The following is a 26,326-nucleotide window of genomic DNA, read 5'->3' on the forward strand; positions in this document are numbered from 1 at the left end:
AGAAAAATCCTTTATAGCCATTAAAATTATTACATGGATCAGCAGTCACAGATAGGAAAACAAATACAGTATGAAGTTAAAGTGGTTTAGAACTTTATTATAGAATGACAAAAAGTGGTCACTTTTGTACCATTTTAAGAAATGGTACCATTTTAATGGTACCTTTTTAAAAATGTTATTCAGATTTGGGAATAGAAAGATTTATGGCTAAAAAGTATGAGAAAGATGCCTTAATATGTTAATTCCCTCATAGTTGAGATAACACTAAACACACATACCTATGCACATACACACAGAATGCTTTGTTTAGTCATAAAGTAAGTATTTGAAAGTACCTGCTGCTGCTAAGTCGCTTCAGTCGTGTCCGACTCTGTGCGACCCCAGAGACGGCAGCCCACCAGGTTTCCCGTCCCTGGGATTCTCCAAGCAAGAACACTGGAGTGGGTTGCCATTTCCTTCTCCAATGCATGAAAGTGAAAAGTGAAAGTGAAGTCGCTCAGTCGTGTCCGACTCTTAGCGACCCCATGGACTACAGCCCACCAGGCTCCTCCATTCATGGGATTTTCCAGGCAAGAATACTGGAGTAGGGTGCCATTGCCTTCTCCGTTTGAAAGTACCTATCTGGAAATGATATCCAATGGTTTGAAACCAATACTGCTGACTGCTGTTAACATGCAAACATTAGCTACTCTTAACTTTTAGCACTTGCTGTGGTCTATAACTAAATATTTTGCACATATTTAAAAGTACATGAAATATACTGACATATGTGATTATGGTCAATCCAATAAATAACTTGGAGTCACTATTTTCCTAACTTATCTTTATAAATCTCATGCTATGGCAAGCATATTTAATTATCAGTTCAGTTCAGTTCAGTCACTCAGTTGTGTCTGACTCTTTGTGACCCCATGGACCACAGCACGCCAGGCCTCCCTGTCCATCACCAACTCCCGGAGTTCATCCAGACTCATGTGCATTGAGTTGGTGATGCCATCCAACCATCTCCTCCTCTGTCATTCCCTTTTCCTCCTGCCCTCAATCTTTATATTTAATTATACTAAATGCCTTTTTAAAGCAGGAGAAGGAAATGGCAACCCACTTCAGTTTTCTTGCCTGGAAAACTCCATGCACCAAGGAGCCTGGTGGGCTAAAGTCCAAGGGGTCTCAAAGAGTCAGCCACAACCAAGCACATCAGCACAGCCTTTTTAAAAAAGTCATACCTAAGGACATTTTGATTACATTCAAATTCTATTATGCATTAGACTTTGCTAAACCTAGCCTTTATCTACAGTTATAAACGTTTACTTCTAAATAAAAGTGCTACTTATTATTAAGAATAAAATAGCACTTGTATTATTTATAAACTAACAGTATTCAACATAATCCAATGGCTACATTTTTTAGTATTTCTTTATTCTTTTAACACATCTGCATGTGTTTCTGTATTTTAATATTCTGTTACTATTTTATGTAGGTTTGTTATAAAGCTCAATCACACTGAATCTCTACTGCCAAGAGAACCAAAATTCAAGTACTTAAAAAAAAATAACATCAGCAAGTTCAGTGGGTAAGCACCTGTTGAACTGTGAAATGATTTTATACTAAGGTAAACATTTTGAAAATGTAATACACTTAAACATAATTCTTATCAAAATAAGAATATATGCTTTATTTTTAGAAGTTTTATTCCCAGTTGAACAACCTTTTAATTATGTGTCTAAATAATGCCTCATTAAACACCTTATGTTTTTGTAAATTTTATAAGTATACAATATATAATATTTTAGAATACTGATAGCATTTTCCTTAAGGTAATTTTCATCTGTCCTCTTTCTAGATGAAAATATACAAGTGAAATTCAAATAATGATGTGAATTAATTTGAATATATAAATTTCTTACCCAGCCAACATTGTATAAAAAAGGACTCCCAGACTCCAAATATCACAAGCAGCATCATAGCCTTGTTGCATAAGAACCTGAGAAAGGAAATACTCATTATCTGGTACTACTCAGTATAACTCAGTTTTGTCATCTAAAAAAAAATTGTGTTTCTAATAATCTCACAAATGCTCACAATTTAAAAACTTAGCTCATTTTAATATTTTCAAAATTAATTAACTTAAAGGCAAAGTTTTCTGCAATTAACAAACATTCAATAAGTGAATATTAATAAGGTAATTAAGCAATATGAGTGATACAAAAAAAAAATCCTTTTTTAAGATATGATTCCTGACCTCAATGAACCTTCACTCCACCTCTTAGGCAAATCAGACATATCAAAATTTAAAACAACATGTACAGAGAGCTTCATATATTACACAGAATATTGAATTTTATTTTATTTTATTTTTTCAGAATATTGAATTTTAACCCTGACACTGATTTTATGAGATAGATATTATTTCCATTTTGAAGATGAGAAAACTGGGGCAAATGTTAAGTAATTTGCCTGCTATCACAAACCTAATGAGTGGTGGAGCACTTACTCTAGAGCCTGTGCCTTTAACATCTATGATAATTGCTTCTCTACTGCACAGGAGATGGTAAGATCATATATAATCTTATGAAAGCAAGATGAATTTATATTTTACAAAAAAGACTCATGTCTTTAAAAATTAGTATATTTCTGGATCAGAAACACACATTTGATAAATTCTGAATGGTTTCATTAATTTTGATATCATAATTTAGGTAGCTCTTTTTTCTCTTGAGGCTAGCGTTAAATAAATATGTTAAATAAATAACATAGTCATTATATATTCATGTGAATTTTCCCTGTGAATTTAATAGCTAGTCTGAGGTGAAATGAGCTCTTTTTATTAAATTTAGAAAAACAAACCCACTGATAAAGCCTTTGTAAATAGAAGCAAAATAGAAACATTATTAACGCATTAATACTGGGGACTGCATAATCACCAGAATGGACATTTCATTTATAAAAGTCTAAACATATTAATACTTGGCTATGACAATGGCAAAATATGAATAATAAATATCTACCTTAAAATTCAGGGTATATATTTATTATAATTTCTATATTTATATATAAAAATATATAAATTTATTTAATATAAATTTATATATTTATAAAATTTATGTATTTTATTAAATGTTATGTATTAAATTAAATTTGTATATCTTATATATTAAATTAAATTTATATATATTTATAAAATTTATATATTTATTAAATTTTATATATTAAATTATATTAAAATTTATATATTTTATTAAATTTTCTATATTTATAAATTTATATATAAATTAAAATTTATAAAAATTATATATTTTATTAAATTTTCTATATCTATAAATTTATTATAATTTATATATACTTATATTTATAATGTTTTTTCCATAGTCAAAGTATATAAGAACACACATATGTACAAACTTGAGAAGCTGAAGAGGTTATCAAAATACCTGTATAACTGGCTAATATAAATAACACAAGTGGAGACTACAAAGGCCCTAATAAATAATAAGGTAGAGCTAAAACAATTCACATCATGATAAGTCTAACCTGGCATCCTCTAGTGAAACATAAACCTCTCTTGCTTTATTCCCCTTCTATCTTTCCCCTTCTCGTGAATTCTCACAGTTCTGGGCATCACCATGTTTTCTCTGGTTCCCTTAGGACAGTATTTTTAAAGGTTCCCAGATGATCCAGTGCACAACCAAGATTGAGGGACTGCTTAGGAACTTCTTGTTCAGGCAAGGTTTAAATAGTGAGTCAGCAATAGGTATTGCGTACTCCCATAACCTTCCAAGTTAATGAGAAGAAAGGCACTAGAGGTGTCATATTGCTTAATGTAATTAGGGTCAACCATGAAAAACCTGTTTCAGTTTTACCACACACAAACCCAGTTTGTCTGACTAAAGAAGAGGTAGTCTACTTTTATTCTAGAGCAGGTCTCAAAGTCCTATAATAATAAGAATATACAGCCATAAAAGAAACAAGACATTGTGGCGGGATGAATCCAAGTGCTAAGTTGCTTCAGTCCTGTCCGACTCTGTGCGGCCCTATGGACCATAGCCCACCAGGCTCCTCTGTCCACTAGATTATCCAGGCAAGAATACTGAAGTGGGTTGCCATGCCCTTCTCCATGGGACCTTCCCAACCCAGGGTTCGAACCCAGATCTCTTATGCTTCTGGCATTGGCAGGTGGGTTCTTTACCACTAGAGCCACCTGGGAAGCCTAAGAATGAAAGAGTACTGTGTAAAAAGTAACGTGTTTCACACCTTCTTATTTGCATAAAGTTAAATACAAAGAAGACAGAAGTCAGAATTAAAGTATTTACTGACGTTACCTTCTCTCTCATTTGGCTTCCCAAATGAGCAAAATGTAAGAGATTCTCATTTCCTTTGCTCTGAAGTTCAAATTAATTCATATTTGTAGCAAAATACATGAAAGCCCAAAGCCAGAGCAGGGCAGAGTAATTTCACATTGACTTTTTTTTTTTTTTTTTGGCTGTGCTGGGTCTTGGTTGCAGCATGTGGGATCTTCACTGCAGCACGCAGGCTTTTGGTTGCAGCATGAGGGATCTAATTCCCTGACCATGCCTCCTGCATTGGGGAACATGGAGCCTTAACCACTGTACCACCAGGGAAATCCCTCACATTTACTTATGTAAAAGAATTGCAGACACAGCATCCATCCAATGTATTGTAAATTCTTTTAGTTCAGGATCATTCTTAGACCTCAGTAGGCATTAAATATTGGTTGAATATTAAGATAGATTTGCTTTTTAAAAAAGAATAAAATATTTTTGAGATATATTAATTTTTGTGAAATAGCCATAATAGAAAAGTACATCTATTAAGTAAGTCTAAGAAGGTGACTAAATTGATGCATATCAAAAAAGGAATGAATTATTCCTTACTTATTGTTAAGCTGAAATTGTACTATTAATTTGTCTCTCTTTTAGCAAGTAAGGGCTTTTTATGCACTGTGATGAAATAATGAATTTATATTCTCATAAATGCTATTATTGAACTTCCCACATGGATCAGTAGTAAAGAATCCACCTGTCAATGCAGAAAGCACAGGAGACGAAAGTTCAATCCCTGAGTCAGGAAGATCCCCTGGAGGATAAAATGGTAACTCACTCCAGTATTCTTGTATGGGAAATCCCATGGAGCCTGTCTGGCTACAGTCCATGGGGCCACAAGGAGTTGGACATGACTGAGAAACTGCACACGCATGCACAAATGTTATTATTTATTCAAATATCTACATGGACACTTGAATCTTTCTCATTCTAGTTTAAAAGATAACACATTTCATACAATTCACTAATAATTTTTGAAAGAGTCTGAAATTGAAGAAACAAATCTTACCCCAAACCTCTGTTTTATAACCATTAATAAATATGCATTCATTGCTGGCAGAGACCTCAGACTTGATAATAAAACTTTTCAAAGCATTTTGAAAATAAAAGTAATATCCTAGCCAAAGGTAGTTCAGACATTAGAGGCATTAGTTACACAGAAGTGGTCTCTACTTGCCTACCTGAAAACCTTCACTATTACAATGCTGAAAGTGTCTAACTACAATGGAAGTCTATTAGGATAAAAAGCATCAGTGAGCTATATCCTACTCTGCAGACTTGCACTCACTTGAAAATGTTTATCTAACCATTAATCTAAACATAGACATGTATATTTTTCATTTTACTGTCTGTGTATAAGATCTTTATTTGGGACACATTCACTCTTAACCTTTTCCAGGGAAAAGTACCCATTATACCAAGGAATCTAGGTCCACAAGATTAAGTGAATATTAAAAAAATCAGCTATTAAAATGGTTATTCTATAATCTACTATTGTGTCTACTGCATAAATATACTATAACATTTATGACTATATATTCTATATTTTATAGAAGAGCCTTATTCTATATTTGTATTCTATAAAAATATTAAAATGTCCTAGAAAAGCTAATTTTTTAAATGTCTAAGTTATATCCCTTACACCTGAGGGCCTTACAATAACCCCTTCTTGGATCATGCATGCATATCAATTTTCTATGAGTATACTTAAAATGTAGATTAAAGCACATCCTCTGGACACATATAATTTCTTATAGGGCAAATCTTATAAAAACCCTATAAAGCAGGTGTTATATTTCTTCCTCAACATTAACATCTTAAAGGAAGATTAAATAAAATTTAACATGGGGATTTCTCATTATTAGAAAGTTACTTTCCCACTTTCTACATTTTTATTTTCATCACTAGAAATATTATTTTTCTAATAGCTACATTAAATACAGACATTGATATTTAAATATAAGAAATATGTTTATATTTTTATAGAAATATAAACAGTATAAAATATTTTATATCTTATGTGCAATATTTTCCAGAAGAGCTAGTATTTAGTGTAAAAAAAATAAAAATATGCACATGAGGTAAGAATTCATCCTCAAATTATTTTAATCTTCCTCTGACTTGAAAAACTCTATTTTTCAAATCTGAGGATATCTGTGTACTTGGATTTATGTTAAACATATGATAATTCATGAGTGAGCATTGTTTGTACCATTTAAGAATAATTCTTGACTTTTACAAACAAAACTTATAAAGAATCTATATAACCAATGCCATCCCTGATTCATTTTTTAATCAATTATACTTTTATTGTGGTGGGAACTGTTACCATCAAAGCTTCCATCCCCATTATCAGAACTGACAAGACTGTTGGAGCTTGCCAAATGTTAAACATGCACCCCTTGCCTTCCTCAGCATCATCTTTCTGGACTCTACTCTTTAAGATCTACATATGAATGTTATCTGCCAAGAAAAACCTCACTGTTTATAAAAATCCCCATAAAGCTGTTTTCTTCATGAATTAGAAGATCTTAAAATCAGGGATGGCACTGCCTGTGTTATGTATAATTCTAAACAATATAAATCACCTCATGTTCAGCACAAACCAAAATATCTGAAAACCTATCCTGACTTTGTGAATGCTGGGTCTTAAAAAAATCATTTAAGTACTTTGAGTCTCAGTGTCCTCATTTAGAATATTTAATATGTTGAAGGTAGAGTTACCTCTACTCTCTGGCCAGTTCTAAAACGGTATGATTCTGAAACCATTATAAAAGCCAACAGAATAGAACAATGTGATTATTATATTCAGGTTGGTTGCAGATGCTAGTTATTAGTCTAAATATTTATATTGAGCATTATCAGAATTCAATGATTTAAAGAGCTTTATAGTTGGGAAAGGGCTTCTCTGGTGGCTCAGACAGTAAAGAAGCTGCCTGCAACGCAGGAAACTTGGGTTAGATCCCTGGGTTGGGAAGATCCCCTGGAGGAGGAAATAGCAACCCACTCCAGTATTCCTGCCTGCAGAATTCCATGGACAGAGGAGCCTAGCGGGCTACAGTACATGGGGTCACAGAGTTGGACATGACTGAGTGATTAACACAAAGAACAAGATCACTTGGCTTTTACTACCTACCATAAAGCTGACATAAAAGACACCAAATGTAGTCAACTAAAGGAAAAGAATAAAAGGCAAATACTGAAGTTTTAAAGAATACCTCAGGTGCTACAAAGTTTGCAGTATAGCATGGAGTTAACAGAAGTCCATTCTCTCCTCGAAGTTGTTTTGCAAACCCAAAATCACAGATCCTAATGGAGTCTGCATTGGCTGATTCATCCATGTATAAAATATTACTAGGTTTAAGATCACGATGAACAACCTTGAACATTAAAAAAAAAAAAAAAAAAAAGGATGACATTTCTATAGCTAACTATCTAAGTTAATATATTTCCAGGAAATGAAACTGTCTCAATCATGAAATTTTGAAAATGACACTTTCTCCAACCTTGATAGCCTAGACAACCTGAAGTATATAGGTGAATTTACCTATCAGATAGATGTGCCAGTTTTTATCAGGCCACCAGTTTTTTTAGTCATTTTCATTCTCAAAGCTGAATTCTCAATTCCACTTGTAGACATAATGAACTAAGACCCTATTCAAACCTCCTCACTATGGTAACCAAATATGAAACTTCAGTTAAAAGAAAAAAAAAAAACTACCTTGAAGATACTGGAGAATGAGCAAAAGGAGATAAGATTCTGGTGGGGAGTACATACTTGGCTGAAGGAGGGAGTTGCATGAGTAGGTTCCCATATCTGTGGCTTTTAACAGAAAGCTAAGTACAGTTCCTATGGCACACAGTGGTAGTGAAGGGATGCAGAAAAGCCCATGATCTTTCTGGCCTGGAACACCAGAAAAGAAATGCTGGGAAACCGTGAATGCTGAGTGGAGGAATACAGTAAGGGAAAGAGCCAAAATGGATCCTTGAATAAAAAATGTGTAAAGGAAGCTCAAATGACAAAAGATCTAAACAGAAACCACAGCTGCTGCTGAAAAAGCAGAGCTTTCAGTGCAAACCTTAAGAAAATTACCCACAATAATCATTGGAGAAAAAAATAACAGAATATAACAAATCTCCACAAGTTAAAATTCAAAAGTGCAGTACACAATCCAAAATTTTCTGATATATGAACACTCTTCTAAAGAAAAGGACACAGTTTCAAGAAAAAAGAACATCTATCCCAACTCCAAGATACACCATGTCAGGCTTAACAGCAAGTGTCTTAAAGTGCCTATTATTATATGTGATATGATAGATATGCTAGCTAATGCTATGATGATAATCATATTGTAGTATATACATATCTCAAATCAACACGTATACCTTAAATTTACACAATGTTATACATCAGTTATAGCTCAACAAAATGTATTGTTCAAAACTGAGAAGACTAAATACTAAAAATTTAAAAAATAAAGTTGCTATTATAATTATCTTCAATAAAGTAAAACAAAACATGCTTTCAATGCATGAAAAGTGAGCAGAAAAATAGAAACAATAAGAACTAAATAAAAAGTTAGACATACATAAATAAAATATTCCAAAATTCTTCATGTGGTGATTTTTCTACTGATACTATCCACTTCATTTAATTTAATCTTATATTTAATCAGCTGTTTACTACATTAAAAGCTCTTTCGAGACAAGGATCAAGACTTAAACTCATGGTTGAATCTGCAACACCTTTTGCATTGTCTGGCATGTAGAAATGCTCAATAAATGTCTGTCATTAATTTATTTAATTGATGCATTAATTTATTTCTAAAATAAAAGATGCTTATCATTTTCTGGAAAATTATGGCCATCCTTTATTTTAGAGAATGTTGATAAAGACAATCAAATAATTAAATTATTATAGAACTATTATACAATTTATATTTCAAAGTGTTGAAAATGTACTCTATAAAACCATAGTTAAAAATGAATACTGGCCCATGTAGAATTTTCACTAAGCCAATTGAGTTGCTCATTTTTTTTAGCTTATACTTAAGTGGGTATGTGTCCACTACTACAACTGATTCAAACTTAAAATTTTAAATTCTTTGTGACTTTGTTTCCTTGGGTAGCTATATATATAATAGAATTGACCTTTTTTGGAAATCCAATTAATTTGTTTTATGAAAAGATACGAAACAAAATAACAGACCTGCCCTTTCAACAGAAATTTTAATGTATTAATACTTCAAGTGTTTAGAATCAAAATTTCTTACTGTATTGGGGAAGGGGTTGCTAACAATCAAAATAAACAGTTCTGCCAGAACTTTATGTGCTAGCCATAGTATAATTTGCTAATTTGTCTGTGTTTCACTTTCAAGTCTGATGAGGTTTAATAAATTAAAAGTCAGGGTTAGATATTTATATAATTCAAACTACTTTAAAATTAATATGCTATTAAATTGGTGCTAACAGGTAGAGAGAAGAAAATTTATAATAAGGTATTACCCAATTTCCTAAACTTATAACCTTCACTACATAATGAATTTTATTAGGCTATTCCATATAAAAATATGTGATAGAAAAAGTAATTCATTTTAGGTATCATCTTCTATATATAATTTTATGAAGATATAAGTCCCAGACTTAAAAGGAAGAATATAACTACAACTTACTCCTTGACAATGAAGATAGTCAACTGTCTTAGTTATTATAAACAGTACATCACTAGCTTCCCGTTCTGAAAAACATTTTTGTTTCAGAATACGGTCAAGTAGCTCTCCTCCTTTCATCAAATCCGTAACAAGGTAAACATATCTACCATCATCATAAACCTAAAAAAAGAACATATTTTTAAAATGTTATTAATTAATTCTGAAAAGGGTTCAATTATATTTACTTTGATTTTCGAATGAACCTCTAGTGTTAAAAATACACTATTCCTTTAGTATTAATATAGTACAGACCCTACTGAAGATTAAACTGGCTAAACAGACTCAACACCATTCTGTGAGACCATGTGAAACAGATAATTTTATTAACTTTTGAAGATATCTGTTATACTTCATCACGGAGTATAAGTGGAAAAATAGAACTCTGTGACTCTCAAACAGCACCTATGACACTTCTGACTATATTATAGCCACTTTCCTTCCTTAATAATAGTAAGCTTCCTTCTGGCAGTAAGTATGTTGTTTTTTAATATCTTCCTCACATTCTACTATCTGACCTGGCAACTTAAATATTTGTTGAATTCAAATGTTGTAACAAGGAGAACAAATAAATATGTATACCCTTTTACTCAAGGCACGTGATATCTACATCTACACATATAAACACATACATGTAGACATATATCTATATACACACGACATATATTTATATATATATATATGTATAAAGTACTATTTAAGGATTACAAATCAAAATGTATATCATATTATCTGAAACAAACTGATCAAGGAGATGGTTTGTCAGTAATCAGTAACATCTATTAATATGAGTTCACTTTAAAAAAAACTACAGAATAATATTTCACCCAAGCAACAATCCACAGCTACAGCCAACTGCTGTACAATCAAGGAAATAAAATCTTCAAGAATTTGGCAGATTCCTAATCTCTTCTATCTTGTATATTTGTAGTACTAGAGAATAAGTGCTGCTGGTGATGTTGTCAACTAGTTAACCAGTTAGAATATATTCAGGTAATCATGACACTCTCATTTGCCAACCATCATAGTTCCTTTCTGATATTCTACAAGGAGGGTAAGAGTGCAGAATCATAGGGATAAAAGAACTGAAGTGGCAAATTTAAAAGTCTTAATATTTTATGGCATGAAAGTAAAGATACCATGGATATGGAAAGTTCAAAGTCATAACTTCATTAGCTTAGCAGATACATAGATTTTTTAAATACCTACATCCTTTAAAGTGATAATGTTGGGGTGTTGTCCATAGCGCATTAAAATTTCAATTTCTTCTGAAGGGTCTCTCTTAATTTTGTCAATGATCTAAGAAACAAGAAAAATCACAGAGGAAAATTATTTTCTTTGTCTAAAAATGAATGACATGATTTCAACTTGGTTGTATTTTCAAGCAAATAATAAAACTCAAGAGTGATGTTTACCTCACATTATTTTAATATTTAAAAAATTCCTATAACTGAAACTTAAATAAAAAACAACATAGTACTTTTCTCAACATTATATTCCATCTAACTGAAAATATACCAACTGATAATTCGATCGAAATATGACAGTAATTGTCACAACTGCTCAATCTTAGCATACTGTGTTACAATAAAATTATTCAAAAGCAAGACATTCAAAAAACATATTGCTTCTCCTAAATAACATCTTTTTTACTGAACAAAGTAAAGTGTTGGTAAGAAATTCAAAATGAAATTATTAAGTCAAGAGTTTTACTTCATCATTTTCTTTGCTTTCTCCATTTGCTCCACTGAAAAACTGTCAGTTGGCAATTTAACTTACACATATTAAACAAAAAAAAATGTTAGCCTCAGAGACAATACCTTCACTGCAAATTCCATGTTGGTAGTGGTGTGTATGCATCGCTTGCAAACAGAATAGGAGCCAACACCAATATCCTCTTTCAATTCATACACTTCACCAAACTGTGCAGCATTTCCATTTACCTGTTTTTGTTAAAAAGTAAAATACAAAACAACAATATGGTTTCACATTTTTTGTCTTTTCTCCTAAGTATATGTTCACCTTAAATCTTTAAAAAATCAAGAGTAAGTCTAGAGAAATTTTATCAGTATTTATAAATGGCTTACACAGGTTCTAGGTGATCTGAACATACAGATTCTGAAGGCTTTCTATATCTCCAAAGCCAATATGATAAATCAACTAGCTAATGTATCACCCATTACATTTTCTTGCCAAAAGACATCACATAAATACACAATTAAAAGTTACTACTGTCTTCTTTCTTCCCAAAACATGGAAAGATCTTTAATTCATCATAGATAAATAAAGAAGTTAAAAATCACTGTAAATCAATCAGCAATAACAGAAGAAATAATTATCCCTAATCTGAATAATCTATGTGTAATTTACCTGAACAATTGGTAACACATTTGCACTTGTGATAGGAGTGATTTTATATTCTTCTGCAATAGAAGTTGCAACAAAGCTGAATCCTTTGAAGAGTTGATGAGCATTAGCACTGGCTGGCAAACCAGGAGAATCTAATGTCCAAATAATTAAATTTAATTAGAATTAACAGTTTTATGATATGAAATGCCAAAATTTCTTTGAGTATAAAGGAAACCATTAAATGTTACCATCAGACATACTATATTATGTATTTGATTTATTGATTATTATCTGTTTCCCAATCAATGGACATGAGTTTGAGAAAGCTCCAGGAGATGGTGAAAGACAGGGAAGCCTGGCATGCTGCAATCCACAGGGTCACAGCGTCAAACATGACTGAGACACTGAACAACAACAATAATACTAGTATGCAAGCTCCATGTAGATTATGATTTTTGTGTGTTCAGTTCACTTCTGCATCATCACTGCTTAGTATTTACACACTAGGTATTCAATATTTGTTGAATGTATATATGAAACAGATGTCAATAAAAGTAAACCACATTAAATTCTGAACCGTAAGAGTTAGAGAGATATATCTCATATCTTACTTCCTACTCACATTCTCTAATGCATTATCATGTCAAAAACACTTTTATAAAAGAAAATGTTCACCCTTTGCTCTAGTCCCTGCTTCCCTAATGAACATTAACCATATAAAGCCTCTACTTGAAAGGTGTCCAAGCAATGCTAAATAGGATCTACACTTCTACACAGGGCAAACCACCCTTTACAAACTTATAATTCTTTCCGTTTTTCATCTAAGAAGCTAGTTTATTTTTTAACCATCTAAATGAATAAAAGCCCTGGTTTTCACACATAAACATGCATTACCTTTAGGTGTTTTTGCAGTAAATTCAGGATCAAAACAAAAAGCATCATCTGGTTTTCCAGAAGCAGGTTTGAAGGGAGGCTGGACTTCTCGTTTATATAATTTCTAGAAGAAATGGCAGAATGATACAAAAATTTATTAACACTTGAAAAATTATTAAAGCAGAATATGATATTCACAGTCCTTAACAGAAGGCTCACGATTTCTTAAATGAAATTTCAATAAGTTTCAGATACCTATTAACCAAATTCTAAATTCTACCCTGTTAACCAAATTCTGTATATCATCTAAATTTGAGAGATCATATACAGAATCAAATGAGACCAAGGAACACAGCAGCAATGCCATAGGTTTTATCCACAAGGAATAATGCTGTTCAGTTTTGGATTTCAAAAACTGACTTGGATTCTCACTGGTAAAATAACCATAAAGAATATCACAATGTTACCAAGAAGAAATAACTAATGACATTCTAGGATTTCAAAATTAATAATTGCTCTATCCCCAAGAAGTATGCATTATACCTGAAGTAACACTTTCACATAAAAAATATGCATGTAAAAAGAATTCAAAAATTTAAACTTGTCTAACAATCTAACTTCCTAAAACTTATGTTTTTGAAAGACATATAAAATAGCTTACAATATATGCAAGTCTACTTTTTAATGGAAGCATAGTTTTTCAAAAGCTCACAGTCCCACAGTGAGGGAAAATAAATAGAAGATTATTGTAAACTAATTTTCATTTAGAGGCCATATATGACAAACCTATAGCAAACAACATTCCCAATGATGAAAAACTGAAAGCATTTCCTCTAAGATAAGGAATAAGACAAGGAAGTCCACTCTCACCACTTTTATTCAATGTAGTTTTGAAGTCCTAGCTAAGGTAATCAGAGAAAAAAAATTAAGGAATCCAAATTGGAAAAGAAAAAGTACAATTGACACTGTTTGCAGATGATATGAAACTATACACAGAAAATCTTTAACAGGCCACCAGAAAAGTACTTGAGCTAATCAATGAATTTAGTAAAGCTGCATGATACAAAATTAATGCACAGAAATCTCCTGCTATACACTAACAACAAAAGATCAGAAAGAGAAATTAAGGAAACAATACTATCTATCATTGAAACTAAAATAATAAAATACCTAGGAATAAAAATACCTAATGAGAAAAAAGACCTGTACTCAGGAAACTATAAGATGCTGATGAACAAATCAAAAATGATGCAAATAGATGGAGATATACATCATGTTTTTGGATTGGAGAAATCAATATTGTGAAAATAAATGTACTACCCTAAGTAATCTACAGATTCAATACAATCCCTATCAAACTACCAAGGGCATTTTTCACAGAATTAGAACAAAATATTTTATAATTTGTATGGAAACAAATAAATACCAAGTATTGATTATATTCTTGGCAGGCATATATGGAGAAGCTCTATACAGTCAGCAAAATTAAGACCGGGAGCTGACTGTGGCCCAGGTCATGAATTTCTTATTGCAAAATTCAGACTTAAATTGAAGAAAGTAGGGAAGACCACTATACCATGCAGGTATGACCTAAATCAAATCCCTTATGATTATACAGTGGAAGTGACAAGTGATTCAAAGGATTAGATCAGATAGACAGAGTACCTAAAGTACTATGGACAGAGGTTCGTGACATTGTACAGGTAACAGTGATCAAGACCATCCTCAAGAAAAAAAAAAAGCAAAAAGGAATAATGGTGGTCTGAGAAGGCCTTACAAATAGCTGAGAAAAAAAGAGAAGTAAAAAGCAAAGGAAAAAAGAAAAGATATACCCATTGAATGTAGAGTTCCAAAGAACAGCAAGGAGAGATAAAAAAGCCTTCCTAAGTCATCAATGCAAAGAAGTAGAAGGAAACAATAAAATGGAAAAGATTAGAGGTCTCTTCAAGAAAATCAACAATACGAAGGGAACATTTCACCCAAGGATGGGCACAATAAAGGACAGAAATGGCATGGACCTAACAGAAGCAGAAGATATTAAGAAGAGGTGGTAAGAATAAATAGAAGAACTATACAAAAGACCTTCCTGACCCAGATAATAACGATGGTGTGATCACTTACCTAAAGCAAGACATCCTGGAAACAAGTTGGCCTTAGGAAGCATAACTACGAACAAAGCTAGTGGAGGTGATGGAATTCCAGTTGAGCTATTTCAAATCCTAAAAGATGATGCTGTGAAAGTGCTGCTCTAAATATGACAGCAAATATGGAAAACTCAGGAGTGGCCACAGGACTAGAAAAGGTCAGTTTTTGTTCCAATCCCAAAGAAAGGCAATGCCAAAGAATGTTGAAACTATCACAAAATTGCACTGATCTCACACACTAGCAAAGTAATGCTCAAAATGCTCCAAACCAGGCTTCAACAGTACGTGAACTGCGAATTTCCAGATGTTCAAGCTGGATGTAGAAAAGGCAGAGGAGACAGAGATCAAATTGCCAACATCAGTTGGATCATAAAAAAAAGCAAGAGAGTTACAGAAAAACATCTACTTCTGCTTTATTGACTATACCAAAGCCTTTGACTGTGTGGATCACAACAAACTGTGGAAAATTCTGAAAGAGATGGGAATACCAGACAACCTGACCTGCCTCCTGAGAAATCTGTATGCAGGTTAGGAAGCAACAGTTAGAAATGGACATGGAAGAATAGTTAGAACTGGACATGGAAAACAAATCAGGAAAGGAATACATCCAAATCATCAAGGTTGTATATTATCACCCAGATTATTTAACTTATATGAAGAATATATCATGCGAAATGCTGGGCTGGATGAGGCACACACTGGAATCAAGATTGCTAGAAGTGTCAATAACCTCAGATACACAGATGACACCACCCTTATGACAGAAACCAAAGTAGACCTAAAGAGCCTTTTGATGAAAGTTAAAGAGAAGAGTGAAAAAGTTGAAACAGTGACAGACTTTATACTTCTGGGGCTCCAAAATCATTGCAGATTGTGGCTGTGCCCATGAAATAAAAAGACACTTGCTCCTTGGAAGAAAAGATATGACTAACCTAGAAGGCATAAAAAGCAGGGACATTACTTTGCAGACAAAGGTCCACCTAGTCAAAGCTATGGTTTTTCCAGTAGTCATATACGGATTTGAGGGTTGGATGATAAAGTTGAGCGCCGAAGAATTGATTCTTTTGAAATGTGTTGAAGAAGTCTCTTGAGAGTCCCTTGGACTGAAAGGAGATCAAAACAGTCCATCCTAAAGGAAATCTGTCCTGAATATTCATTGGAAGGACTGATGCTGAAGCTGACACTCCAACACTTTGGCCACCTGATACAAAGAACTGACTCACTGGAAAAGACCCTGATGCTGGGGAAGATTGAAGGTAGGCTGAGAAGTGGACAATAAAGGATGACATGTTAGATGGCATCACTGACTTGATGGACATGAATTTCAGCAAGCTTCGGGAGTTGGTGATGGACAGGGAAGCCTGGCGTGCTACAGTCCATGGGGTCAGAAATAGTTGGACATGAATGAGTGACGAAACTGACTGATGGAAACAAAATGACTCCAAATAGCCAAAGCAATCTTGAGAAAGAAAACTGTAGTTGGAAGAATCAGGCTTCCTGACTTGAAACTACACTATGAAGCTACAGTTCAAGACAGTATGATAATGGCACAAAACTGGAAATATACACTCAAGGAATAGGATAGAAAGAACAGAAATAAATGCATGCACCTAGAGTATATCATGAGAAAAGCTGGTCTGGAGGAAGCACAAGCTGGAATCAAGATTGCCGGAAGAAATATCAATAACCTCAGATATGCAGATGACAACACCCTTATGGTAGAAAGTGAAGAGAAACTAAAAAGCCTCTTGATGAAAGTGAAAGACGAGAGTGAAAAAGTTGGCTTAAAGCTCAACATTCAGAAAATGAAGATCATGGCATCTGGTCCCATTACTTCATGGCAAATAGATGGGGAAACAGTGGAAACAGTGTCAGACTTTATTTTTTTGGGCCCCAAAATCACTGCAGATGGTGACTGCAGCCATGAAATTAAAAGACGCTTACTCCTTGGAAGGAAAGTTATGACCAACCTAGATAGCATATTCAAAAGCAGAGACATTACTTTGCCAACAAAGGTCCGTCTAGTTAAGGCTATGGTTTTTCTAGTGGTCATGTATGGATGTGACAGTTGGACTGTGAAGAAAGCTGAGCGCTGATGAATTGATGCTTTTGAACTGTGGTGTTGGAGAAGACTCTTGAGAGTCCCTTTGACTGCAGGGAAATCCAACCAGTCCATTCTAAAGGAGATCAGCCCTGGGTGTTCTTTGGAGGGAATGATGGTAAAGCTGAAACTCCAGTACTCTGGCCACCTCATGCAAAGAGCTGACTCATTGGAAAAAACTCTGATGCTGGGAGGGATTGGGGGCAGGAGGAGAAGGAACGACAGAGGATGAGATGGCTGGATGGCATCACTGACTTGATGGACGTGAGTTTGAGTAAACTCCGGGAGTTGGTGATGGACAGGGAGTCCTGGCATGCTGCGATTCATGGGGTCGCAAAGAGCTGGACACGACTGAGCGACTGAACTGAACCTATGGTCACCTAATCTGTAATAAAGAAGGCAAAGGTGAAAAGGCAGTCTCTCCAATATGTGGTGTGAAGATAGGATTCTCCCTGTTACATTTTATTTAAACTTTTTATTTTTCAATGGAGAACAGCTGATTATCATCCGTGTGACAGTTTCAGGCGGACAGCAAAGGGACTCAGCCATATATATACATGTATCCATTCTCCCCCAAACTCCCCTCCCAATTTTCAAATCTAAAATTACAATCGAATAAAAAACATCAGCAAAAATCGTGGTGTGAGGATAACTGGAGAGTTACACGTAAACAAATGAAATTAGAACACTGCCTAACACCACACAAAAAAAATAAACTTGGGGTTCCTTCATGGCTCAGTGGTAAAGGATTTGCCTGCCAATGCAGGAGACATAGGTTAGTACCCTGCTCTGGGAAGATCCCACATGGTCTAGAGCTACAAAATCCCTGCGCCACAAGTACTGAGCCTGTGCTCTAGAGCTCGGGAGGCACAACGGCTGAAGCCCACGTACCTAGAGGCCATGCTCCACAAAAAGAGAAATCACTGCAATGAGAAGCCCAAGAACCACAACTAGAGAGTGGTCACTACTCCCCACAACTAGAGAAAAGCCCATGCAGCAATGAAGACCTAGCACAGCCAAAAATGAATAAAATTATTTAAACAGAAAAAAAACAAAACAAAACTCAAAATGTATTAAAGATCAAAATGTAAGGCTGGATACTATAAAACTGTTAGAGGAAAATGTAGGAAAACCACTCTTTGACATAAACTGCAGCAAAATTTTCCCACCTCCTAGAGTAATGAAAAAAAAAAAAAAAAAGAACAAATGGAACCTAATTAAACCACTTATAAAAGAATGAGACTAGAACACTTTCTAACACCATATGCAAAATTAAACTCAAAATGGATTAAAGATCTAAACGTAAGACCATAAACTATAAAATTCTTAGAGGAGAACATAGGCAAAACACTCTCCGACATAAATCACAGAAGGATCCTCTATGACCCACCTCCCAGAATATTGGAAATAAAAGCAAAAATAAACAAATGGGACCTAATTAAAATTAAAAACTTCTGCACAACAAAGAAAACTATAAGCAAGGTGAAAAGACAGCCTTCAGAATGGGAGAGAATAATAGCAAATGAAGCAACTGACAACGAATTAATCTCAAAAATATACAAGCAACTCCTGCAGCTCAATTCCAGAAACATAAACGACCCAATCAAAAAATAGGCCAAAGAACTGAACAGACATTTCTCAAAAGAAGACATACAGATGGCTAACAAACATATGAAAAGATGCTCAACATCACTCATTATCAGAGAAATGCACATCAAAACCACAATGAGGTACCATTTCATGCCAGTCAGAATGGCTACTATCCAAAAGTCTACAAGCAATACATGCTGGAGAGGGTGTGGAGAAAAGGGAAACCTCTTACACTATTGGTGGGAATGCAAACTAGTACAGCCACTATGAAGAACAGTATGGAGATTCCTTCAGTTCAGTTCAGTCACTCAGTTGTGTCCGACTCTTTGCAACCCCATGAATCGCAGCACGCCAGGACTCCCTGTCCATCACCAACTCCCGGATTTCACTCAGACTCACGTCCATTTAGTCAGTGATGCCATCCAGCTATCTCATCCTCTGTCATCCCCTTCTCCTCCTGCCCCCAATCCCTCCCAGCATCAGAGTCTTTTCCAATAAGTCAACTCTTCACAAGAGGTGGCCACAGTACTTGGAGTTTCAGCTTTAGCATCATGCCTTCCAAAGAAATCCCAGGGCTGATCTCCTTCAGAATGGACTGGTTGGATTTCTCTGCAGTCCAGGGGACTTTGAACAGTCTTCTCCAACACCACAGTTCAAAAGCATCAATTCTTCGGCGCTCAGCCTTCTTCACAGTCCAACTCTCACATCCATACATGACCACAGGAAAAACCATAGCCTTGACTAGCGGACCTTTGTTGGCAAAGTAATGTCTCTGCTTTTGAATATGCTATCTAGGTTGGACATAACTTTCCTTCCACGGAGTAAGCGTCTTTTAATTTCATGGCTGCAGTCACCATCTGCAGTGATTTTGGATCCCCCAAAAATAAAGTCTGAGACTGTTTCCACTATTTCCCCATCTATTTCCCATGAAGTGATGGGACCGGAGGCCATGATCTTTGTTTTCTGAATGCTGAGCTGTAAGCCAACTTTTTCACTCTCCATTTTCACTTTCATCAAGAGGCTTTTTAGTTCCTCTTCACTTTCTGCCATAAGGGTGGTGTCATTTGCATATCTGAGATTATTGATATTTCTTCCAGCAATCTTGATTCCAGCTTGTGTTTCTTCAAGTCCAGGCTTTCTCATGATGTACTCTGCATATAAATTAAATAAGCAGGGTGACAATATACAACCTTGACCTACTCCTTCTCCTATTTGGAACCAGTCTGTTTTTCCATGTCCGGTTCTAACTATTGCTTCCTGATCTCCATACAGATTTCTCAAGAGGCAGGTCAGGTGGTCTGGTATTCCCATTTCTTTCAGAATTTTCCACAATTTATTGTGATCCACACAGTCAAAGGCTTTGGCATAGTCAATAAAGCAGAAACAGATGTTTTTCTGGAACTCTCTTGCTTTTTCTATGATCCAGTGGATGTTGGCAATTTGATCTCTGGTTCCTCTGCCTTTCCTAAAACCAGCTTGAACATCAGGAAGTTCCTTAAAAAAAACTGGAAATAGAACTGCCTTATGACCCAGCAATCCCACTGCTGGGCATACACACCAAGGAAACCAGAATTGAAAGAGACACGTGTACCCCAATGTTCATCGCAGCACTGTTTATAATAGCCAGGACATGGAAGCAACCTAGATGTCCATCAGCAGATGAATGGATGAGAAAGCTGTGGTACATATACACAATGGAGTATTACTCAGCCATTAAAAAGAATACATTTGAATCAGTTCTAATGAGGTGGATGAAACTGGAGCCTATTATATAGTGTGAAGTAAGCCAGAAAGAAAAACACCAATACAGTATACTAACACATATATATGGAATTTAGAAAGATGGTAACGATAACCCTGTATGCGAGATAGCAAAAGAGACACAGATGTATAGAACAGTCTGTTGGACTCTGTGGGAGAGGGAGAGGGTGGGATGATTTGGGAGAATGGCATTGAACCATGTATAATATCGTATAAGAAATCAATCGAACCTGAAGGTTCGATGCAGGATACAGGATACTTGGGGCTGGTGCACTGGGATGACCCAGAAGGATGGTACAGGGAGGGAGGTGCGAGGGGGGTTCAGGATGGGGAACACATGTACACCTGTGGCGGATTCATGTTGATGTATGTCAAAACCAATACAATATTGTAAAGTAATTAGCCTCCAATTAAAATAAATAAATTTAAATTAAAATAAATAAATAAACTTAAAAGTTTCTACACAGCAAAGGAAATCATAAACAAGATGAAAAGACAACCCTCAGAATGTGAGTAAATATTTGCAAGTGAAACAACTGACAAGTAATTAATCTCCAAAATATACAAGTACTTCATGCATACCAATATAAAAAAATCCAATTAAAAAATGAGTGGAAGATCTAAGTGGACATTTCTTAAAAGAAGGCATACACATGGCCAATGAGGCACATGAAAAGATGATCAAAATCACTAATTATTACAGAAATGAAAATTAAAAATACAATGAACTACCACCTTACACCAGTGAGAATGGCCAACATGGCCTTTATCAAAAAAAATCTACAAACAATATATCCTGGAGGGATATGGAGAAAAGGGAACCCTCCTACACTGTTGGTGGGAATATAAACTCATAGAGCCACTATGGATAACAGAATGGAGGTACCTTGAAAAACTAAAAATAGAACTGCCATATGACCCAGAAATCTCACTGCTGCTGCTGCTAAGTCATATCAGTCGTGTCTGACTCTGTGCAACCCCATAGATGGCAGCCCATCAGGCTCCCCCATTCCTGGGATTCTCCAGGCAAGAACACTGGAGTGGGTTTCCATTTCCTTCTCCAACGCATGGAAGTGAAAATTAAAGTGAAGTCGCTCAGTCATGCCCGACTCTTCGCAACCCCATGAACTGTAGCCTACCAGGCTCCTCCATCCATGGGATTTTCCAGGCAAGAGTAACAGAGTGGGTTGCCATTGCCTTCTCCAGAAATCTCACTACTAGGTATATATGCAGAAAAAAAACATAATTAAAAAATATACATGTACCCCAATGTTCACCACAGTACTATTTACAATAACCAGGACACAGAAGCAATCTAAATGTCCATCAACAGACGAATGGATAAAGAATATATGGTACATAAAGCCCAGTGTAATATTACTCAGTCATAAAACAGAATGAAATTGTGTCATTTGCAGAGATGTGGATAGACCTAGAGACTTTCATACACAGTGAAGTTAAGTCAGAAAGAGAAAGACAAATATCCTTTAGTATCTCTTATATGTGGCATCTAGAAAAATGGTATCGGTGAATTTATCTGCAAAGCAGAAATAGAGACACAAACACAGAGAACAAACATATGGATACCAAGGGGGTAAGGGGAAAGGTATAATGAACTGGGAGATTTATATTGACAGGTATACACTATTATGTATAATAGATAACTAATGAGGACCTGTAAAGCACAGGGAACTCTACTCAATGCTCTGTGGTGACCTATATGGAAAGGAAATCCAAAAGAGAGGGGATGCATAGCTGATTCACTTTGCTGTACAACAGAAACACAACATTGTAAAACAATTACACTTGAGTAAAAATTAATTTAAAAATATACAAAAAATAAATAATAATATCTGTTTTGCAAAAGATATTGTCACTATCTCAAAAGAAGACATCTGCACCACCATGTTTATTGAAGTATTATTCACAATACCCAAGACGTGGAAATAACCTGTGTCCATCAACAGAAGAATGAATTAAGAAGAAATGAGTCAGACAGAGTAAGACAAATACTGTAGATCTCACTCATATATAGAACCTTAAAAAAAAAAAAACAAAAAAAAACAGGTTGCTCTTGCCTTCTAAGACAGACTGCATTCTGCCTATGGAACGTTTCTCAATAAACCTACTTTCACTTTATAGAAAAGTAATTTTCATTTATTCAAATACATACACATTCTACTCTTTTGTTATTTAAGAGCAATAAACAAACTTTAGATATAAAAATAATGGAAATTAATTTCTAGCTTTTTCTAGTTAAGGAAAAAGTAAGAGTAGAGAAGCATTAGAAAAAAATGACAAGGAAATGCAAGAATACTGAAAGAGGAATGCACACAGATAAGACAAATGCAATGCAATTCCCATGTTCATTACAAGGCTTTTCAGGTTATTAATGCTAACAGCTTATGTTATGTTGCAGTTTTATAACTATTAAAATAAATCAAAATATTGGGCTACTGAAACTTGTTCTACAAGCCAGATGAAATGATAATTTGGTCAGTGAATAGTGGTTCTCTGCCTCTGCCTTAGAAATCAAAAGAGACATGTTTTCTTTGGGGATACTTTTCACTACCAATGTCAGAAGTAAATAATCAAAAATGCTTACCTATGATGATTAATAGTACATAAAATACATAAAGTTGTGTTGTAAGCAACAATAAGAAAAAGTGAAAAGCTCACTAGTCTGGGAGTTGCAACTTAAAAAATTCAATAAATGACTTTGCAGAATTTCACTATGTTTTTGTTTTCATGCCCTCTCAAAATTTAGTGAAATAACTATACAAAGATTTTTACTTCTTAGCAAATTTAAATTGTTCTAATACATGACAAAGGATCATTTGAAATTAAATAACATCTTAGATTCTTTACAATTCATTTTTTCTATAAGAATCTGCCCTTTCATTCATCCCCTTTCTCCTTTTTCTTCTTCCCACCCATATTCTTCAACCTAGAATAGAAGAGAATATTAACCCCATATTCTTCAACCTAGAATAGAAGAGAATATTAACCATACTTAACAGGTAAGACAAATGAGAAACAAAAATGTACTATATATCATCCACGCATCTGCTGGTGATATGCTATACTTGTAAATAAAAATCTCACACTAAATATGAAACAAATGGATTAAGTTTATCAGCAAAGTCCACATATTACCATTTACTCTTGAGTTTTTGCTCTTCTTAAAGGTATTCAGTACCACACTTTCTACTCTACTTACATTCCAGTCAATATTTGCAAAAAAAAGATGTCTTTTGATTTCATCAACTCCTTCTGAACCTACAAAAATGGAAAGAATTCTTTTACCAGTTTGATTTTTAAAAATCTGGTTACTTGGCCTCCAGATTGTTATCTGTAAAACAGGAATACACATATTTTATAGATTTCTTGCAGTGAAAAGTTTATGATTTCTTATCTGATGTTTTCTTAATTGTTCCTTTGAATTTAATATGATAAATAGCTGGTGTTAATGCTGAACACATAGGGTATCATGAAATACTGAAATGCCTTCTGAATCAAATAAAAATCATATTTAACATAATGTTAAACTTTAAGTAGTTAAAAAATATAAAAATAATTTAAGTAGTTTTATTTTCTTCATAATTCAACTTATGACCTCCTATTTATATATCAAATTAAAAATGCAATGAATAAAGTGACTTTGAAATTTCAACACATGGACATAAACAGGATAATATAATCACATTTGGATACAGAGAAAGACTACAAGAAAGTGTCCAAATAATGAGCAGTTATGGAAACATAATATTTATTTTCATGAATAATAGAAGGAACAAAATAATTATCTTCAAATATATAAAAGCATTTTTCCATACAAGGAAGAATTCTGTGAATTACTTCAAAAGAGACACTCATATGATACACATAATGATATGATATATATTAAATATAAGTCTTGCATAACTAGACTTCATTTTTTAATCACAGATATAACAGATTACTGGAATCTTTGCATACATAAAATGTAAAAGTCTAGGTATAAATATATAGCAGCAGTAAATGAAGTTAAGCCAGAAAACATAAAGTTATAATTATCTTCCCAATATAATTATACCTCCCAGGATTCTGTTATAAAAACTAAGAAAATAAACAATACCCAATCTATTTGCTGGATTCCTTTTGAATAGCATCCTTAAAAGACTTTGTGCTTCAGCACTAAGAAACTGAGGCATTCCAAGTTTTGCTCTGGAAAAGAAAATTTCAGAAAATTTCATTTAAATCTAGTCATACTTCTAAACTGAAAAATTCCAAAAAAAAATTAATGAATGCTTTCACAATGGCAAATAAGGTGAAAGGGAATGAGACAGTGTGAAAATGTTCTTTTGTGTCAAATGAAAACTATAACAAGCTTGTCAAAACTAAAAGCAAGGAATTTTTCCCCAAAGGAAAAAAAAATGTTTCCACTTACTTTGTTTTTTTTTTAATTTTATTTTATTTTTAAACTTTACAATATTGTATTAGTTTTGCCAAATATCGAAATGAATCCGCCACAGGTATACATGTGTTCCCCATCCTGAACCCTCCTCCCTCCTCCCTTCCCATACCATCCCTCTGGGTCGTCCCAGTGCACCAGCCCCAAGCATCCAGTATCGTGCATCGAACCTGGACTGGCAACTCGTTTCATACACGATATTATACATGTTTCAATCCACTTACTTTAATATCATATTCATGGTCTCATTTCTGTCTTTACCTTGAAATGGCAGAGTACCAGTAAGCATTTCAAACTAAAACACATAAACACAAAATAACACAAGTTCAGCACAACTTGGAATACACAATGAAATTCTTTAGGAAAAAATTTGATATTTGTAAAATGTGATCATCAAATCATGCAGGATCTATATGATAGCAATCAAAAAGGACCAGAAAACTAGGTCACTTAAGGAAATACACCTCTGGTACCCCACAATACATAGCCTAAATGAGAGATGACACATAGCAAATGAAACCAACCATTATTTCAGTCCTAATTTGGCTAAATTTCCCAAACCAAAGCAATGTGGAAACAGACACAAGGTGTGCATGTTCAGTCGTGTTCAACTCTTTGCAAGCCCAGGGACTGGAACCTGCCAGGCTTCTCTGTCCATAGGATTCTGTAGGCAAGAATACAGGTGTGGGTTGCCATTTCCACTCCAGGGGATCTTCCTGACCCAGGGATCAAACCCTTGTCTCCTGCAGCTCCTGCATTAGCAGGTGGATTCTTTACCACTGAGCCATCTGGGAAGCCCCAAACATGAGGTATTCTCTTTTAAAACAAAGATACCCTTTTAAAGAAAATATTTAACAATGAAAGAAACGTAAAAATATGCACTGAGCCATTTCAATTTGTACATGGCATAATGAAAATATTTTCCCTAAAGAGAGTTAACTGCAATGCAGATAACTAGAACATAGAAGAATGGTATTTTTAAAAGTAATTATATTGGGAAAAGAAAGATC

General features: G+C 34.3%; 1 protein-coding gene across 15 annotated transcripts in view; it reads right to left on the bottom strand.

Annotated features, from left to right (window-relative positions):
• RPS6KA6 (ribosomal protein S6 kinase A6) overlaps positions 1 to 26,326 on the bottom strand; it is a 192,300-nt gene that overhangs the window by 62,600 nt on the left and 103,374 nt on the right. For 13 of the 15 annotated variants that reach the window (XM_025276979.3, XM_025276980.3, XM_025276986.3 and 10 more), the window contains 10 exons: positions 25,541 to 25,611; positions 24,981 to 25,069; positions 24,084 to 24,142; positions 13,289 to 13,391; positions 12,416 to 12,546; positions 11,866 to 11,988; positions 11,255 to 11,344; positions 10,010 to 10,168; positions 7,556 to 7,717; positions 1,905 to 1,981 (listed from right to left, as the gene is read on the bottom strand). In XM_025276979.3, the coding sequence (XP_025132764.1) occupies positions 1,905 to 1,981; positions 7,556 to 7,717; positions 10,010 to 10,168; positions 11,255 to 11,344; positions 11,866 to 11,988; positions 12,416 to 12,546; positions 13,289 to 13,391; positions 24,084 to 24,142; positions 24,981 to 25,069; positions 25,541 to 25,611 (1,064 nt within the window). The remainder of the gene's footprint in view (positions 1 to 1,904; positions 1,982 to 7,555; positions 7,718 to 10,009; positions 10,169 to 11,254; positions 11,345 to 11,865; positions 11,989 to 12,415; positions 12,547 to 13,288; positions 13,392 to 24,083; positions 24,143 to 24,980; positions 25,070 to 25,540; positions 25,612 to 26,326) is intronic. The other 2 variants (XM_025276976.3, XM_025276977.3) reach the window with 2 other exon arrangements.

The sequence above is a fragment of the Bubalus bubalis genome, chromosome X, assembly GCF_019923935.1.
Source record: "Bubalus bubalis isolate 160015118507 breed Murrah chromosome X, NDDB_SH_1, whole genome shotgun sequence".
Taxonomy (NCBI): Eukaryota; Metazoa; Chordata; class Mammalia; order Artiodactyla; family Bovidae; genus Bubalus; species Bubalus bubalis.